The 20,318-nt window shown below is 37.9% G+C and overlaps 2 protein-coding genes across 2 annotated transcripts; one reads left to right on the plus strand and one right to left on the minus strand.

The window, feature by feature from the left end:
* Positions 1-7,708: 7,708 nt before the first annotated feature.
* Positions 7,709-12,932, plus strand: LOC131956878 (uncharacterized; the record flags this gene model as incomplete). Its single annotated transcript, XM_059321489.1, has 3 exons — positions 7,709-7,891; positions 8,565-8,617; positions 12,640-12,932. Coding segments are annotated over 3 exons (497 nt in total), but the record flags the coding sequence as incomplete, so codon positions are not given.
* A 4,600-nt stretch (positions 12,933-17,532) lies between these two features.
* LOC131956879 (uncharacterized) lies at positions 17,533-19,650 on the minus strand. Its single transcript, XM_059321490.1, has 3 exons — positions 19,491-19,650; positions 18,813-18,924; positions 17,533-17,826 (listed from the first exon to the last, which is right to left on the minus strand). Exons 1-3 carry the CDS (start codon positions 19,590-19,592, stop codon positions 17,612-17,614), a joined length of 429 nt encoding a protein of 142 aa, XP_059177473.1. The 5' UTR covers positions 19,593-19,650; the 3' UTR covers positions 17,533-17,611.
* Between the last annotated feature and the right edge of the window lie 668 nt (positions 19,651-20,318).

Raw genomic sequence — 20,318 nt, forward strand, 5'->3', positions numbered from 1 at the left:
GGTAATGAGTGACTCTGTACATACCAAAAACTCTTATGCTCTCTGGATCTCACACTATAGCTATCTAATCCCATAATTCAGCTCTCTGGATCCCCCCACCTTTTAGCAACAAACAGCCAACAGTCTATCAACAAAGTCATGTTTCATTCTTCAAGAATTACATTATCATCCACCTTATTTCGAAATAAAACCTAATACATTTTACAGTCGGATTTTTTAAATATATTTAAAATATTTTAAAAAAAAACAACAATTGTTCTTTTCTCTTCCGTCAACGCTTTTCTTTGATGCCATTTCCGTGATGACGTTTCAAGCACTCAACTGCACTTCCGCCGACTGAGCAACGAAAGTGGTTCTCATGTTATTACACACCACAACACAATTTCTTAACCTTTTTCACGACCTCTTTTTATACAGTCAAAGTGTTCGCAGCACTGGCGGTGATGTTTTATCTGATCAAATGTATAGGATTGTTTTTCTTCACATTGATTCATGTCTGTTTAAGTTGAAACCGCGTCCTGTCCCCCCCCCCCCCCCCCCCAACACATACGCCATCCAACCTAAACAAATTCTCTTTGCTACCCCTAATGGAATGACCTTAAAAGAGACAAAACTATACAACTTTTATATATATGGGGAAGAATGCATAAGACATCATAACAAGGTATGTTTGCTACGTGTCTTTAGATACGAACTAGATTCGCAAGACGTTTTTACATACGGTATATATGACAAACTGTATTTACGACAAGCTGTTAATGGGTTAATGTAATAAAGGGAACGGCATGGACGAATGATAGAGCTTACGACTGCTAACACGAAAGTCTGAAGTTCGAATCCCGCTCTCGAGTCTGTAGGACGCAGCTGTGTCCACCCATGACAAGCTGTATTTATGACAAACTGTATTTATGACATGCGGTATTCGACAGGGGCGGAGCAGGAGTGCCCAAACGGCCAGAAAAATAAATAAAATCGACCCGGGAAATAAATAAGAGCGTCCGCTTTACAATTTGCATTTTTAATGTTTTACATCCAAGCCTGAAGACCGATGCCCAGCGAGTCACAGGTCACTTTATCAAAATACTTAAATAACAAAATAAATAACCGGTAGTGATAAATAATTAGAGGTAATTTCGTTTATCAAACACTAATAGGCCTATTTCAGCACTGATCTTGGCGGTGAACGGGATTTTTTCCTGGCAACCCAACGAGTTATCCCCGACGTCTCGGCGCCCCAGTCTACGCTTTGTGTTGACTAGTTACCACCAAATATATGGACTTGATTCACAAGACAATATAACATGTGTTATTCGCTAGTTATCCTCCATAGATAAACTACCTAGACCGTAGAATAGGCTCTCAGTGTGAAGTGACTGTCAGCGCTGTGTGATGGATTCTACTTCAGGTTAATGACTCGATCATCGTCCAGAGGTCTGTCACTGGCTGAATCTAGCGTAGCTGGTAATTGTCAGACCTGCTACATAGGTTGGTCCTTACAACGGTCATATTCAGAACTTAAAACGTCAGACCTGCTACAAGGAAACCTGTTATTGACAGCAGACTAGACAAATAAAATTACGTGGGTTAACTGTAATAATGGCCACGCAGTGGTTAAATGGTAGAGCTTACGATTGCTGACCCGAAAATCTCGAGTTCAGATCCCGGACTCGAGTCTGTAGGGCGCGACTGAGGCCACCCAGACCTGACGTGTACCTGAGCAACATTAAGAAAAAAGTACGGCTGACTATACTGCTGACCACACTATCCCCTAAAATGCCGAAGTCAATGTAACAAACGAGCTCTACTTCACCGTGTATCTGGAGCACAAACGTGAAAAGATGATGAGATTAACTGTAATAAACACGGTAACGTTGTATAAATCACAGTGTTTCATAATATGTTAAAAAGCGCAAAAAAAAGTATAAACATATTTTGCTCTAAAATTGACGAAATTTTTTTTTTGCCTATATCAAGTATAAAGATCAATAAACCTTATTACAATATGTAGATACGTCTAGAGATTATAAAAATATATTTATAACACAAAATTTGCCCCCTTTAAAAAATCGGATTCGTTTGCATGTACAACAGACTAAGTTTATTGTGTTAAAAAGTAAAAAGTATTTAACTTCAGCAAGTCTTTAATTTTATTCCATTTATTGACGTAAAATAATCAACTAGATATTGATCAGGATGAAAATAGTTTTCTTGTTTTTTTTCCCCCTTCTATTCTTTGATGGCAATCGATATCGTGTTTAGGTGTTTCATCTCTAGCCCACATCTTCTGTGATGGTCAGTCGTGCTCATTAGATGACTGTCCAGCCCCCATTATAAGGGTTCTTCCTTGGTGTCATTACATGAATACAAGGCTTCCGTCTGCCCGCAGGTGGTCAGTGTACCTAACACTCCGTGTATTCATTAGAGGATACTTGGTCTTTTTGTGTGGACTTAACGTGCAGTTGGTGAACGTGATGGTGGAATTTAGTCTGATAAAAACTAGCCGAAACCCGTTTATAATCTGAACAACGGTCACCTTGTTTCATGTTTTTAGAGATAAATATTTTAACATATAAAAACTAAATTTACATTATTTCAAGTGTTTTGTTGCAATCTATAAAACGGAGCATATGTAATTACCTTGTGGTTGGAACAATTAATCGTCATTAAAAAAAAATTAAAAAAAAATAAAGATATATATATATATATATATATATATATATATATATATATATATATATATATATATATATATATATATATATATATATATATATATATATATATATATATATACGTATATATATATACATATATATATATATACGTATATATATGTATATATGTATATATGTATATATATATATATATATATATATATATATATATATATATATATATATATATATATATATATATATGCAATACGTTTAAGTTTCAATGTTGTAATCTTCTGCATAAATTAAACTTGCCAAGTTGTCACGAGATTATTTTAAAATTACTGCTATAGTAATCGCACAATAATCGTTTTAAAAAATATAAATCAATGAGATTTAATCTCATAACAATCAAATATGAAAGTTCTAGTGTTAAATACCATTTAAAAATCTGGAATAAAGAAATAATATTTTCATATAATCCATATTGGAATAGAATGAGAATAAAATAGATGAATGGGAAAGGCTGTGGTGACTTAGTTTTAGAGGTCTTAAAATAGTAGTTGTTTTTTACTAATTATCAGTGACATAGTTTTATTCTATTAGGAAGATTGTTCCACAAATTAACCCTTTATCGCCTGACTACGTTGGGCCCGGTCTGTGTTTAACATAGAGATCCAGGGGATCGAACTCTGCCGACCACACCACCGTTGAGATAAAGGGTTACACGACAACTGGGAGTGTCTGTAGAGATAAAGGCATCGTTCCAAGGGAGATAGTCGTGTTAGTTCTGATGGTATTGTTAAATAAACAATCCTCACCAGTTTTAGTTGTATGCTGTTTAATTAAAATAATCTTAGTTGCACTGGAAGTATTTGGGGTTTTATTTAAAGAGTAATTTTTGCAAGTGTACTTAATTGAGACTTAGGTTAATGAGCCATTATACATTTTAACGACGTTATTTGATAACAATGGGCTTTTTTTATAACAGATAATTTTATTTTGTTATCGTTCTGACAAAAAAAAATCGACCAAAAGAATTGATTTCAGCGATGCGCCATTTGATGTCAAGTCTGCCTACACACTAGGGTTATGGGATGGATATTCATCAAGCCTTGAAATTGACACATTTTTTTACTTGCTTATTTCTTCAATCTTCGCCAGCCTTCTTTCATACTGGCAGTTCAGTTTAAATTGTCTGCTGTGTTAGTAAATCGTACTTTACCGTCCGTGATAGCAATTCCCCACACCTTTTTTACTTTCTCGTATATACGAAGTATAGAGAAAGTCTTGTGATCGTGCAAGAAAAAAAAAATCGAGATTATTCAGATACGTACCACCTATGCAGAATAGTTTATTTGGCGAAGTTATGCAAAAAAAATAATGAAAACATTAATTTCAACAGCATTCAATATACAAAATGTGACCTATAAACAATGCTTGTTACATAACGATATAGACAGAAGAAAAAAGCATGTTTGTCTTGGTGGTTTGGTCGCGATTAGCCCGTAGTTGTGAAACAGACGTACTGAAATTAATGATACTTTAACTTTCTTTAAATTTAGTATAGTCCATACTGGCGAAATTATTTTATTGTGTTTGAAAAAAATAAAAAAATTGATTAGAGTTAGTGTTATGATTAGGGTTAGAGTTAGTTTAAGGGTTAGAGTTAGAGCTAAGGTTAGGTTTAGGGTTAGATTTAAATTCAATATTTGATTTTTTTTTAAAGCACAAAAAAAAAAGGATTTCGACAGTACGGACACCGTCCAAAATGATAATACTTCCGTTTCCTCAGTACGGGTTAGACGCGCTTTTCTCTGTCTACTTAGATATTTGTGTACAAGTTATTTTTGTCCAAATCTCCAATCTGAGTGGTCGAATCTTCCGACACAGCTGGTGTTGTTGCCTAGAGGGATAGCTGATCATTTCCGACCCGGAATCCAGTAGTTCATCAATCAGGGTAGAGTTTCGTGTACTTCACCAGGGATCCTGTTCATGTTACGTAACTAGTATGTAGAAGGGCTGTTTTATTATTGTGTTATATTGTTATTTGAGTCAGAGTGGAGGTATGTTATATAACACTGACTTTGACTCTGTTTATTGTCATGCTTGCCGTGTTTGCTATTTGTGCAGGGTTGATAAATGGACTCACACACAATGGTGTAACAAAAATGTAGCTAGGATAGACAAAGTCCACGGGTCCCCGCTGTCGAAGGGCCACATAGCTATCCAAATTTAAAAAATTGAACTATTTATTAAGCTAACGCTGTTTAAAAAATACATTTAAATCACCCCTGGGGGTCGCGAAGGGCTTTCTGGGGGGGGGGGGGGGGGTCGCCAACTGGTATACTAAATCTTAGCAATGATAAACAAAACATAAATATTTAAAACAATATCTGAAATTCGGCTTTAATAACCTCACTGGAAATGGAATAGAGAAGAAGCCATGCGTACTGTACAAAGTGAACCGTGTTTTTGAATTGAAATCTCAAATCAAATTGTTTATGGAAGTGCAAAGGAAACAAGACCTTTTGTTATACTTAATACGACATAGAGTAGTTGGAGAGAGTATCATACCTAACAGATATATTCGAACATCAACATAAGCTTAACCTGAAGCTTCAGGGAAAATGAACGAATATTATCACTTTCCATTATTTTTATCAAAGCTGCAAAATTGGCGAAGAAAATAAATCTTGGAAATATTGAAAATTTTAGAAACTCTGCAGTGTGGTAGATGAATCTGATTGTGAAATAATAAAATTTTTGAAAGAAGCGATTTCTGGGCATCTTGAATCTCTTGAAAACGAACTGCGGCGCTATTTTTCTGAGCTGAAAGAAGAAGAATCTGCATTGACGCATTACCCATTCTCTACTTCCCTTGATGTTGCCAGCATTCACGATGAATTACAAGATGAATTCTTTGATTTGCAGAATGATTCCGCGTAAGATGAAAAACTGCAGGCAAAATTTTGGTGTAGCATTCACCATTCATACCCAAACGTAAAATTGATTGACTTTTCTAGAACAGAGTTTCAACACTATTCTCCGATTAAAAACAAAATTAAGAAATAAATTAAATGTTGATAACGATATAGGTTGGCGTTAACAATAACTTAACAGCGAATGTTTCGTAAATAGCTTGCAATTTTTCTCATTGTATTAAAACAGTTGTAGATAGTAGTTCATATCGAAAGTCTTATTTTAGTGCTTATTAATTTCCATACGAAAATCGGCTTTTTTAAATTCAATGGAGGACGCGGGTCACTTACTTTATATACAAGAGGGTCACCACTCGAAAAAGTTTGAGAACCACTGATATAGTCAATACAGTGGAGCCCGCCGAACGATTCGTATGTGCCCGCCTCTCACTATTCGACAGAGACAGAATTTTTTTCATAAACATTATTGAAAGGTTGAAGGGGATGGAAATCGAAAATTTGAGGGGAGGGGGGTGCAAATCGAAAATTTGAGGGGGGGTGCAAATCGAAAATTTGAGGGGGGTGCAAATCGAAAGTTTAAAGGGGGGGGGGTGCAAATCGAAAGTTTTGTCCCGGGGTGACGGAAAGGGTCGCTACGCCTCTGGAAGGAGTTTGTCGATTTAAAATAGGTGGTGCCCGCCACCCTACCGATATTTTAGAATGTGCTCTAGAGTAAAAAAAGGTTGGGTACCCCTGAGGTAGAATAGAAGTTATTGAATGTACTGTTTTTATTTTAAATATCAATATAGTTTCTTTCAGCTTTTGTCGTGGTTTAATTACGTAGCATATGTACTAAAAATATATTTACTTTTAAAAGAAGCAAAAATTTGTTGTAAAAAGTAGTAAACAGCTATTTTACATAACTAAATAAAATTATTTTCTTTATATAAATAAAATTGGAAAAGAAAAGGTTAAATATAAAAAAACACATTAAAGATTGGCATTTATTTCCCTTGCTTTTGATATCTGTAGCTTAGACTTTCGCGTAAAAAAACCTCATGTCTTTCAATGTTCACGGGCCCCCGGCTGATCGGTAACCGGCTGGTATAAAATATAACCTGACATTTCCTTGAATTTGATGTCACTCACACAGATAATTTTTTTAAAATAACATTTTAATACCAAATTATGTCTTGCTCATATAATATACGAGATGTGACGTTCTATGAAAATGTTTCATAATTTTATTTATATCGTGTTGGGATGTGACAAAAATGTCACATTTTGCGTTATACAAAACTTTACGATCCCCTTACAGTGTTGCACGGTCGGCGTCATTCTTCCATCAGTGAATACAGCCCAGTAGCGTAGCGAGGGAAGGGGGGGGGGGGGGGGGGGGCGGGGGGACATATGTACCCGGGTGCCGACCTTAGGGGCGCCAAAATGGGTTGGAAAAATAAATTGAAAGGTTGAGGGGGGTGCAAATCGAAAGTTTGAGGAGGGGGGTGCAAATCGAAATCTTGAGGGGGTGTGCAAATCGAAATCTTGAGGGGGGGGGGTGCAAATCGAAAAGTTTGTCCCCGGGCGCCGAGAATGGTCGCTACGCCTCTGATACAGCCACACCAAGTCAAAACAGTTCTTTTCTAAAGCGTGGTTCGAATCATTCAAATTGTTCTTCCAATGAAACACACGTGCGAATGATCGCTCAAACAAACGGATGTATCCATAGCTGAATATTTTTATGTGTCAAATGAAAGGGCCAAAGACCAGATTACAACAATCGATCACAACTAACGTTTACATTAAAACATTGACAGTTTCCATTTGGGCCCGTTGTTAGAAAGACCATCAATTAGTGTCAAATATCAGGCAATATTCTATGGTCGCCATTTAAATTTATTTTTTTGCCAGGATTTCCCATACTTCACATGGACCAAACAATTACATAGTAGAGGTATAAGCATTTAAAAGTGAATTTCAATGTGTAAAATATAACTTTTTTAGCAATCGTCTTACGCTTTTCAGCTTTCAGTTGTAATAAAATAAAAGTAACAGTTGTTTCCATAGCAACTGTTCGTTTATCAGTTGTTGTTTTCAGTCACCATGGTAACCGTCCGTTGTTTACCTCCCCAGACGTCAGCTGTGAGCTCAACTGTTGGCACTGTATCTCAGAGAACTGCGACCAGGACCCGAGGAACGTCTTCTCTGCCGAGAAAAGGACGTGCTACCAGGGGCAGAAATGTCAGGTCAGTTGCCGTGCTACTAGGGGCAGAAATGTCAGGTCAGTTGCCGTGCTGCTAGGGATAGAAATGTCAGGTTAGTTGGGACAGAAATGTCAGGTCAGTTGGGAAAGAAATGTCAGGTCAGTTGGGACAGAAATGTCAGGTCAGTTGGGACAGAAATATCAGGTTAGTTGGGACAGAAATGTCAGGTTAGTTGGGACAGAAATGTCAGGTTAGTTGGGACAGAAATGTCAGGTCAGTTGGGAAAGAAATGTCAGGTCAGTTGGGACAGAAATGTCAGGTCAGTTGGGACAGAAATGTCAGGTTAGTTGGGACAGAAATGTCAGGTTAGTTGGGACAGAAATGTCAGGTTAGTTGGGACAGAAATGTCAGGTTAGTTGGGACAGAAATGTCAGGTCAGTTGGGAAAGAAATGTCAGGTCAGTTGGGACAGAAATGTCAGGTCAGTTGGGACAGAAATGTCAGGTCAGTTGGGACAGAAATGTCAGGTCAGTAACGTGCTACCAGGGGCAGAAATGTCAGGTCAGTTGACGTGCTACCAGGGGCAGAAATGTCAGGTCAGTTGGGACAGAAATGTCAGGTCAGTTGGGACAGAAATGTCAGGTTAGTTGGGACAGAAATGTCAGGTCAGTTGCCGTGCTACTAGGGGCAGAAATGTCAGGTCAGTTGACGTGCTGCTAGGGATAGAAATGTCAGGTTAGTTGGGACAGAAATGTCAGGTTAGTTGGGACAGAAATGTCAGGTTAGTTGGGACAGAAATGTCAGGTCAGTTGATGTGCTACCAGGGGCAGAAATGTCAGGTCAGTTGCCGTGCTACTAAGGACAGAAATGTCAGTTGCCGTGCTACTAGGGGCAGAAATGTCAGTTGCCGTGCTACTAGGGACAGAAATGTCAGGTCATTTGTGGAAGTGATACCAGTGGCAGAAATGTCAGACCAATTATGTCAGAGGTGGCGGTTCAAGTTAGTAGTAAAGGGGTGGAGGGGTGGGTGGTGAGGTAAGTTGTCTCTGGTGTAGGGGTCAGGTTAGTTGTGTTAGAGGTGTAGGTCAGGTTAGTTGTCAGGGTTGGGGGGGGTGGAATCAAGGGTTGGCTACCAGGGACAAAATATCATGATTGGAGTTGGGGGGGGGGGGTCAAGGGTTGGCTACCAGGGACAAAATATCATGGTTGGAGTGGTGGGGGTTCAAGGGTTGGCTACCAGGGACAAAATATCAATGTTGGAGGGGTGGGGGTTCAAGGGTTGGCTACCAGGGACAATATATCAATGTTGGAGGGGGTGGGGGTTCAAGGGTTGGCTACCAGGGACAATATATCAATGTTGGAGGGCGTTGGGAATAGATCAGTTGTCCCCGGAATGTGGGCAGAAATGTGAGGTGAGTTGTCTTCAATTAGAGGGGGGGGGGTGTCAGGATTCTACAGGTAAGAAAAAGATTAACATAGGTGATGTATTGTGCAGTGTAATGCTGCATTTGTCGAATGACTTCCAAGAACATGAATATAAAAATCACAGACAATAAGGAAGAGTATACATTTGACGAAAAGACGTTCAATCGAATGATTATTGAAAATTGTATAGAAGAGCGCACGATAATAACTGGCGAAATGGCTTCCAAACAAAGATGTAAAAAAAAAAAACAACAACACAAAGCTTCACCCAGCAATAGGCAAATACTTAAAAGTACAAAGCTGCACATGACCAAGTGAAATTACAAAGAAACATTTAGATCTATTTAGATTAGTGATCGATATAAGATGACAGGTGTCCTTGTTTGAATGGCCAGCCCACTATCTTTTCACCCCCACACGCTTATTATTCTAAACGTTTCTATACTTCTACATATATATTCACATACACAGGGATGGAGTAGCCGCCCTTGAACCAACCCCAGTGAGCTGTTGCCTAGAGTTATGTGCACTTTTGACGATGTATTGCACACAATTAGAGTGTCTTCCATTCATCTCTTCCCCCCCCCCTCCCCCGCCCCAAGCCCCGAAAAAAGGTTTATTCCCCCCCCCCCCCCCCCCGGAGAAAAAATGTCTGGAAGAAAACACTGGCCAAATCGCAGTCTATTGTAGGTACTCATGCAAGAAAATGTGCGCTAGAGTAGTTACATAAGTCGCTATGCACTAAATTACATCTATGAAATACATTTGTTTTATTATACTGTATTGTCTTATTATTATCTTATTAACATTTTAACACCAACTACTTTAAACGAAATTTCTTAAAATAAGTTAAACGCTGAGGGTAAAAAATCTCTAGAACTAAAAAGTAAAAAATAATATTGTCTAGTGTGTAGATCTTGTTGACGATTTTCAGTTTTATATGGCTTGCCCACTCTATGAGGCGTGTAAACAGTAAACTATTTATTCAAAGTCCGCTAGCTTTTATTTAAAAACTACTCACAAAAGGAAGGCTTAACTAGACATTATAAAAACAAGCTCTTAATTTTTATCTAAACTACTCATTGAATTCGGTTAAACACACTACGATTACGACAATCGGTCACAAATGTCGTTTTTAATTTGATCATTTCGTAAAGTAGGTGTTTTATTATTTTAGTTTTCCAGTAAATTTCACGCGTTAATTAAATTGTGTGGATAATCATTGGAATGTAACATCAATGTAAATAAACCAAACACCGGGCTAAGTATTGATTTTCTGTATGAATTTTATGTTTTCAAATTTTGTTGGGGGGGGGGGGCGATGTATATGTTTTTGTATATACTCTCCTGTATATCTCCCCAGAAGTCGTGTTTGAGATGCGCAGCGAACCCAACCCTAAACCCTCTCTAACTATATCTCCCCAGAAAGTCGTGTTTGAGATGCTCAGCGAGCCAACCCTAAACCCTCTCTAACTATATCTCCCCAGAAAGTCGTGTTTGAGATGCTCAGCGAGCCCAACCCTAAACCCCCTCTAACTATATCTCCCCAGAAAGTCGTGTTTGAGATGCTCAGCGAGCCCAACCCCAACCCTAAACCCTCTCTAACTATATCTCCCCAGAAAGTCGTGTTTGAGATGCTCAGCGAGCCCAACCCAACCCTAACCCTCTCTAACTATATCTCCCCAGAAAGTCGGTGTTTGAGATGCTCAGCGAGCCCCAACCCTAAACCCTCTCTAACTATATCTCCCCAGAAAGTCGTGTTTGAGATGCTCAGCGAACCCAACACCAAACCTAAACCCTCTCTAACTATATCTCCCCAGAAAGTCGTGTTTGAGATGCTCAGTGAACCCAACCCCAACCCTAAACCCTCTCTAACTATATCTCCCCAGAAAGTCGTGTTTGAGATGCTCAGCGAGCCCAACACCAACCCTAAACCCTCTCTAACTATATCTCCCCAGAAAGTCGTGTTTGAGATGCTCAGCGAGCCCAACCCCAACCCTAAACCCTCTCTAACTATATCTCCCCAGAAAGTCGTGTTTGAGATGCTCAGCGAGCCCAACCCTAAACCCTCTCTAACTATATCTCCCCAGAAAGTCGTGTTTGAGATTGCTCAGCGAGCCCAACACCAACCCTAAACCCTCTCTAACTATATCTCCCCAGAAAGGTCGTGTTTGAGATGCTCAGCGAGCCCAACCCCAACCCTAAACCCTCTCTAACTATATCTCCCCAGAAGTCGTGTTTGAGATGCTCAGCGAGCCCAACCCCAACCCTAAACCCTCTCTAACTATATCTCCCCAGAAAGTCGTGTTTGAGATGCTCAGCGAGCCCAACCCCAACCCTAAACCCTCTCTTACTATATCTCCCCAGAACGTCGTGTTTGAGATGCTCAGCGAGCCCAACCCCAACCCTAAACCCTCTCTAACTATATCTCCCCAGAAAGTCGTGTTGAGATGCTCAGCGAGCCCAACCCTAAACCCTAAACCCTCTCTAACTATATCTCCCCAGAAAGTCGTGTTTGAGATGCTCATCGAGCCCAACCCAACCCTAAACCCTCTCTAACTATATCTCCCCAGAACGTGTGTGTGAGATGCTCAGCGAGCCCAACCCCAACCCTAAACCCTCTCTAACTATATCTCCCCAGAAAGTCGTGTTTGAGATGCTCAGCGAGCCCAACCCTAAACCCCCTCTAACTATATCTCCCCAGAAAGTCGTGTTCGAGATGCTCAGCGAGCCCAACCCCAACCCTAAACCCTCTCTAACTATATCTCCCCAGAAAGTCGTGTTTGAGATGCTCAGCGAACCCAACCCCAACCCTAAACCCTATCTAACTATATCTCCCCAGAAAGTCGTGTTCGAGATGCTCAGCGAGCCCAACCCCAACCCCAACCCTAAACCCTCTCTAACTATATCTCCCCAGAAAGTCGTGTTTGAGATGCTCAGCGAACCCAACCCTAAACCCTCTCTAACTATATCTCCCCAGAAAGTCGTGTTTGAGATGCTCAGCGAACCCAACCCTAAACCCTCTCTAACTATATCTCCCCAGAAAGTCGTGTTTGAGATGCTCAGCGAACCCAACCCTAAACCCTCTCTAACTATATCTCCCCAGAAAGTCGTGTTGAGATGCTCAGCGAACCCAACCCCAACCCTAAACCCTCTGTAACTATATCTCCCCAGAAAGTCGTGTTTGAGATGCTCAGCGAGCCCAACCCTAAACCCTCTCTAACTATATCTCCCCAGAAAGTCGTGTTCGAGATGCTCAGTGAACCCAACCCCAACCCTAAACCCTCTCTAACTATCTCCCCAGAAAGTCGTGTTCTAGATGCTCAGCGAGCCCAACCCTAAACCCTCTCTAACTATATCTCCCCAGAAAGTCTTGTTCGAGATGCTCAGTGAACCCAACCCCAACCCTAAACCCTCTCTAACTATATCTCCCCAGAAAGTGGTGTTCGAGATGCTCAGCGAACCCAACACCAAGTACACCTCCACAGTCCGCAGCTGCGCCGACGAGTGCATCCCCCAGGACGACTTCCTCAACAACAACTGCACCGACGACATCTACACCAGCCGCGGCTGTGTCCAGCGTGTGTGCTGCGACGACAACGACCTGTGCAACACAGCTGAGAACAGCTTTTCGAACTTTCTTACGCTGGTCCTAACGTCTTCAGCATGCTGGTGGATTAGCTCAGTTCTCAGATGATGAGGTTGGGCCAGTAGCTACTGTAGTGTGGATTGGGGAGGGCTGTGATTTTCCGCGAGTGACAATATATATGTGTATGCCCTATATGTATGTATGAGGGGTTGGCTAAAATCCGCCCATCACAAAGGAATCTGATGTAGTTACGCTAACTCTGACTAAACTTATAATATCAATACCGAGGGTTGTGCTGCTATTATTTACATTCAAATGTACTTTGAAGAAAGGCGACTGGGCACTAGTATCGTGATCCTAACCACAGCAGAAGGCTTATCTGTGATCCTAATTCTAATTCTAATTCTAATTCTAATCCTGACCCTAACCTTAATCCTTACAGCGATACCGGCAAAATAAAACGACTCACTACTGTACTATATCGCCCTGCTTCAGTTGATAAAAAATTTATTCAGACAGCTATGCTGTTATTTACCATATGATATGTATATTTTTTAAACGCATCTTTATAACCATGATGTTTTTCAACAATCGATTATTAATTTAGCTAAAAATATGTTTTAAAAACCTACGAATATTGAGGGGTTACAAAAAATGAGATACACAGACCACAAAAAAAAAACCGTCTAAGTATGTAGGTCATATCTTAACGGTCACGTGACTAGCATACGTTATTCTCTGTCCCAAAAGTTCTATTTACAAAACTTGAGTAAACGATACTTAAAGTACAGAACATGTTGTGAGTCATACTGTTCAAGAACGACAACCTAAATCAGGAACGATCAGCCCCAATACATGTCGTTTAGTCAGGAACGATCACTCATACCAATACAAGAATGACTACTCGTGCCAAGCTTCAAAATTAATGGGAAGAATATATGAAGTATGAACTGAAACCTTAATTTATGCTTTGTGGTGTAGACGAATAAAGGCTAGTCGGCCATTTCCTGAGGCAAGAGCTGACTATGGGAAAGGAGTGAGAAATGCTAATTATTTTTTTTTGTTGAGAAATTAAAACCAAATGAAAATATATCCATTTTCAGTACACATTAATTCGAAAAGTGAACGCATCCAATCCGAGTTTTTATTTTATAACGTGATTGTATAACAATGTATTCATAAAATGTATATACTATAACCTATAAAGCAATTTTTATAACTTCTCGTTTGGTGCTTTTTATTTGTATTGATCATCTTTTCATTGTTGTGACTAAGCCCAAGGGCCGCCATTTGTTGTTAGTTGGTATTGAATGGTACTCTGGCTACTAAAGCCTCGCTGTTTTTTGTTGTTGTATAGACTACAGTGGGTACTTCAAATGTCCACTACAGGTCAATCTGACGTAGTTGACCACTTGATGAAATAGTTTCCACACATGACGGCAACACAACGAAAATCAAGTTAAATTAAACATTTGTGAAAAAGAGATCAGCAAATTAATTTGATCTGTATAAACGGCCGGTTTCAGTATATTCTAACGAGTGTTTCTCCCAGAACTTTTCTCCGGGGGGGGGGGGGGGGGGGGCACTGATAAATGTATATATTTCTATATAAATTCCATTTCGTTCGGGGGGGGGGGGGGGGGCAGTAGACTTTTTTTCGGGGGGGGCCCCTCGACGAGATGCCTGGAAGAAACTCTGATTCTAACAGGACATGGTCATCCTTTTCTGGTCCTGTTAACATTCCATCAAACACGATTAACTACAGTAATAATAATTTTAATATACGAAATGTGTATGTTAATATGTAGTGTTAAGGTATCTACATCATAAATCATCTTGTATCAGTGTTACAACGCACACTAAGCACACACACGCATATACATACAACTGAGGGTTGTGTTCTATTTTTGGTATGCCACGCCACTCCAATTTTTTTTCTATTTTGCCCTTGAACTTTCGAACAGCTAGAGAAAGAAAAACGAAGCCTCACGATTGATTTCCCGCCCAATTTTGTCGCGTTCAACTTCCGCGTGGCCAACCGGAAGTCAAGAGAATCATCCAAATCATCCATAGAAACAGGAAATACCCTCAAAGAAAAATTCTTCAAATACTCTTCAAACTTTAAAACCTGATTTGAATCTGGTTGGGTTTAAAAAAAAAAATCGTCATTACAATAGAAGCTAATTGTGGATAATTAGCAGGGTTTGTTTGGAGGTCGTTGCTGTTACAAGCGTAGGCGCAGGGTTAAAGAAGGGAAGCAACGGGGGGGGGGGGGGGGGGGGGGGGGGAAGTAAACCATCACCGCTTGGAAAAACCAAATAAATGAGGAAAAACCTTGAAGGATATTATGTATATATATTATGTATATATTATGTATATATATATATATATATATATATATATATATATATATATATATATATATATATATATATATATATACATATATACATATATACATATATACATATATATATATATATATATATATATATATATATATATATATATATATATATATATATATATATATATATATATATATATATATGTATGTATATATATATATGTATATATATATATGTATATATATATATATATATATATATATATATATATATATATATATATATATATATATATATATATATATATGTGTGTATATATATATATATATCGACAATTATTAAAAGCGGGGCGGGGTGACACCCTTACGTAAACGTGTAAAATATGGAGAAAACAACGCTACATTCAACTGTATTATTAACCAACTATAGATAAATATCGTTTCTAGTGATTAAAGCTTACACATACATGTACGAGTATGCGGCATATATTAAAATTATAGGCCTATGGAGGCCGACAGACACAAACACAAACACACACGTATATATATATATATATATATATATATATATATGTGTGTGTGTGTGTATTGTGTATAGTGTGTATTGTGTATAGTATATGTAAATGCACATGTATATACCTATATAATTATATATATAGGTATATATGTATGTATGATATATATGTATACATAGTTCTGTGTATATATATAATATATTGGTTTTGGAGTTGATGGTACGTCTACTTAGTTCAAGTTCTTTTTTCCGAACCTGACAGCCCATTAGGCGAATGGAGAAGAGTTTATCTGTTTCTTGACCACGATTAACAGTGTGGTCGTCACTAAGCATATCGTGAGTCAGGTACCCATTGGAGCTGGGTTGGCTCAGAAACGTCACAGATCCGAACTCGACTTTCGCGTGTTAACAGGCGAGTACTCTGCGACTCCACCGCACCGTTCCATACAGTGTAGAATACATCATTTTAAATAGTCCCCGATAGACTAAATCGTCCTTTTTAAAGCCTTTGTGCTGCGGTTAAAATATGTGCAGAAATAATTGTTATAAGATTTAAAATATAGCAACATTAATTCCACCACACTAAGCTTGGAAAAAAATTGTTAAAATCTCGATGTAATCAATTTTAACCATTATTTTAAAGAGAACCTTTACACTAAAGAGGGGTAAGTATAGAAATTGAAAAAGATATTTTCCATAGTCATACCCCTTTAAATAAAAACCCTTTCTTCTTTTAAAATAAATATAAGTATTCTTAATTTTTTAAAAAATATATTTTTAGACCAAATGCATTGCATTCAAAATGAATACAGTAACATAATGGTAAAAATAAATAAAAAATGATTCCAAAATTTAAAAAATGTGTAACAAGCTATTTCTTTCGGCGCATAATATTTGCATTGGCTGTCCATTACATAGGAGATTCGCCGCGTAGGTATAGGATTCATACATTTGTAGCAACGAAGATTGTGGCTATCTGACATAACGCTTATCATCATATGTTAGAGCAGGGATTCTCATCCCGATAATAGTTACACGTTATTTGTATCTGCCTTAAAATAAATGTATCAATTAAAGTCAGTCTTTGTCCTCGTGTGATTTATGACTTTAAAAAATGTATTATGTAAAGTCATTGTTTGTCTTCGTTTGATTTATGACTTTTAAAAAATGTATTATGTAAAGTCATTGTTTGTCATTTGTTTGTTTAATGCATTGGTCGTGGGATATCGGATCAGACTTGCAGTAAAGTAATTAGATATATACTTAGATTATAAAACTTTAATAACAGACTGAAAGATGATACGTTCAAACAACTCTAAAACACTCTTAAAACATATTAACATGACGGGTAATAGCTCAGAAGAATTAAAGTTACTTTCTTTAACCTCGACATGTGAAGGAATTGTATAATCAGTTCTATGCCCAGCCGTCTCTACTTTGCCTCACCTGCCGGGTACCCATAAGAGCTGAGTAGACTCAGGTACGTCTATCAGTCTCGAGACTGACGATCGAAACAGGGTCTTCCGGGCAATAATAAACAACTTCCATCGATAAATTATTAATTAGCTATGTACATTTTAAAATAAAAACACAATAACGATACTTTCCAATATTAAAATTATATAAATGGAACAAGACATGTCGAAGCACTGGCTATTAAGCTGTAATAAAAATAAAATACACTAGCTGATGTAATTTTGATGCATAATAATAGAGTAAAATATGCCCATCATCATTTTTATTATAACTTATTTAGAAATGTTATTCTCTTGATGGATTTTATACGGTACAAGACAAAAAAGCATTAAAGTGTTAATTTTTAGCTTTATTTTCTTCCAAACGATAATGATTTAATCTTTGTTTTTCTACTCAAGGGAAACAATTCTTTAATGTTCGTTAATATTCAGCGGTAGTAGTTTCCCTTCTACTGTCCGAACGAAGAAAATTTCAAGTGTCAATTAATGATCACAATTCTGTTTATTTTGTCGGCGTTCAAAGATGAAGAACGTGGTAACAAGCGTGGCTATAGCTGTGACCACAGCCATAACGGCCACAGCTATAATAGCTGAGAGACCCCAGTCACTGCACGACCCAGCTTGCGACGGACCGGCCACGACTGTAGTGTTTCGTCTGACGAGCTCATCTTCAAGGGCTGCTCGATTTAAAACACAATCTGGTAAATTATAAAACAAAAACCATGTTTTAGTATACTGGAAAAAAGTATAAATTGTCAAATAAAAAAATTAGACAAGGGCATTAACTGTAATTTTAGGAAGGTCGTTTAATTCCTTACCTCCCCTCATTCATATTATGATTTCTTTTAGAAATCACGCTATAAAATCAACACATCTAAAAGCTAACATTACAATTAGTTACGTCGAATGGATTATGGAATATTGCATTATTATAACAAAATTAGTTATCTGGCTTTTTATTGAATATTTGATAACACTATAATCAGGTCGAATGGATTATGGAATATTGGATTATTTTATAACAAAAAGAGTTATCTGGCATTTTATTAGATATCTGGGTGACCCCACAGATAAACGTGTGTGTATGTCCCCTGTATCTACAGAAGCCTCTGATGGCATCTCTATCTTAGACTTCATTCTTTTAGAGTATGTGATGTTTACTCGTGAATATATGGGAATTGAATGATCGTAATATAATTGTTGGTTACCAAATGTGTACGAGGATGGCATGTTAGATGTTGCATGTGTATATGGCTGACGTATTTATAGTTACTCGCATGTTTGGCTGACATGTTAACTGTTATACGTGTATATCTCTGCTATGTTAACCGGTTTACGTGTATATCTCTAACAAGTTAACTGTTATACCTGTATATCTCTGCTATGTTAACTGTTGTCGTGTATATCTCTGATATGTCAACTGCTATACATGTATATCAATGAGATGTTAACTGTTATACGTGTATATCTCTAACAAGTTAACTGTTATACGTGTATATCTCTAATATGTTAACTGTTATACATGTATATCTCTGACATGTTAACTATTACAAGTATATATGGCTGACAAGTTACATGTTATATGTTTGCAATTATTATGCGAGCATATTAACTGTTACTCGTATATTTAGCTGACATGTGGACTGGTACACGTATGTATGGCTGATATATCCAACATGCTCACCAGCACCACATGTGGCGTTGAGATTGTCCACAACCACAACCACAGCTCCCACAATCTCCACATTCTCAGGGGCCGCGTCACGTTTTCGTCTCACGGAGAGGCTGCAGTGGCTCTGTGGAACAAATGGCGGCTCAATCACAGGTGATGTGATTTGGGGGAGGGGGGGATTGTGGGAAAAGGTGGATGGGGTATTGTTAGGTGAATTAAAGGGGAATGGTGGCGTGACGGTGGAATGGGAGGGAATGGTTGAAGAATGAGATGAACACATATTATTGGTGAGTAGTTGATGGGGAATGGTGTTTGAGAAATCGGGAATCCTTTGGAAGGGTTGTAGGGGTGGAGGGGGGGGGGGGGGGGAGAGAATTATAGAGACAATGAGAGGGAAAATTTGGCGAAAGTTTGGGAGTGGTAAGATAATAGTTGAGAACAAGAGGAAGGGTGAGGGACACACAAAAAAAAAACACAAGAGACATGTAGTTTTAAAATGTCAAATCTTAAAATTTACTAGTCTTATAAGTTTCAAGTTTGATTCTTGCCAAGTTTTAAAAATGTTAAGCCATTCAAATGCCATGTTTCATAAATGCCCCTCCCATTACAAATGTCAAGGCTTATAATTATCTAGTCTTACACATATTAAATTTATCTCTGCCCTTAGTCCAAAAGAACTGCAAAACTCACCCCAAGACATCGCAGGTCCGAATCATAACACAAGGCTGCCTGACACTGAAAATAGACCGTGTTTGATTGGTCAAACTTGAAGGCACTGAACAAGTTGGTCATGGCGACCTTGCCCGTGGGTGATTGGCCAATGAAGGGGGTCACCAGGGTTGGGGTGGTGGAGCATCTAAGAAGTAAATCTCTAACTATAAACTCTTAACAAAACTTATGCAGGAAAGAAAATATCTAGTTATAAGCTCATAACAAAATCAATACAGGAAAGAAAATCTTTTGCTATAAACTCTTAACAAAATCTATACAGGAAAGTAAATTTCTAACTATAAACTCTTAACAAAGTCTATACAGGAAAGTAAATTTCTAACTATAAACTCTTAACGAAATCTATACAGGAAAGAAAATCTTTAGCTATAAACTCTTAACAAAACCAATACAGGAAAGAAAATCTTTAGCTATAAACTCTTAACAAAACCAATACAGGAAAGAAAATCTTTAGCTATAAACTCTTAACAAAACCAATACAGAAGGGTAAATCTCTTACTATACTCTTAATAAAATCAATACAGGGGAGTACATTTCTACCTATAAACTTAAAAAAAATCAATATAGGCTAAATAAATCTGGAGCTATAAATATGTAATAACATTACTACAGGCAAATAAATCTGGAATTTTAAAAAATATATAATATTAATATTGGTAAAATACATATCTGACTATACTCTAAACAAGATCAATTCAGGCAAAAAAAATCCCTAACTATAAATAGGTAGATTCATCTTTAACTATGAACACTTAAGAAGTTCAATACAGCGAATAAATCTAAAACTTA

This window comes from Physella acuta, unplaced genomic scaffold (genome assembly GCF_028476545.2).
Source record: "Physella acuta isolate Inbredline_101_S28 unplaced genomic scaffold, ASM2847654v3 ptg001182l, whole genome shotgun sequence".
NCBI lineage: Eukaryota > Metazoa > Mollusca > Gastropoda > Physidae > Physella > Physella acuta.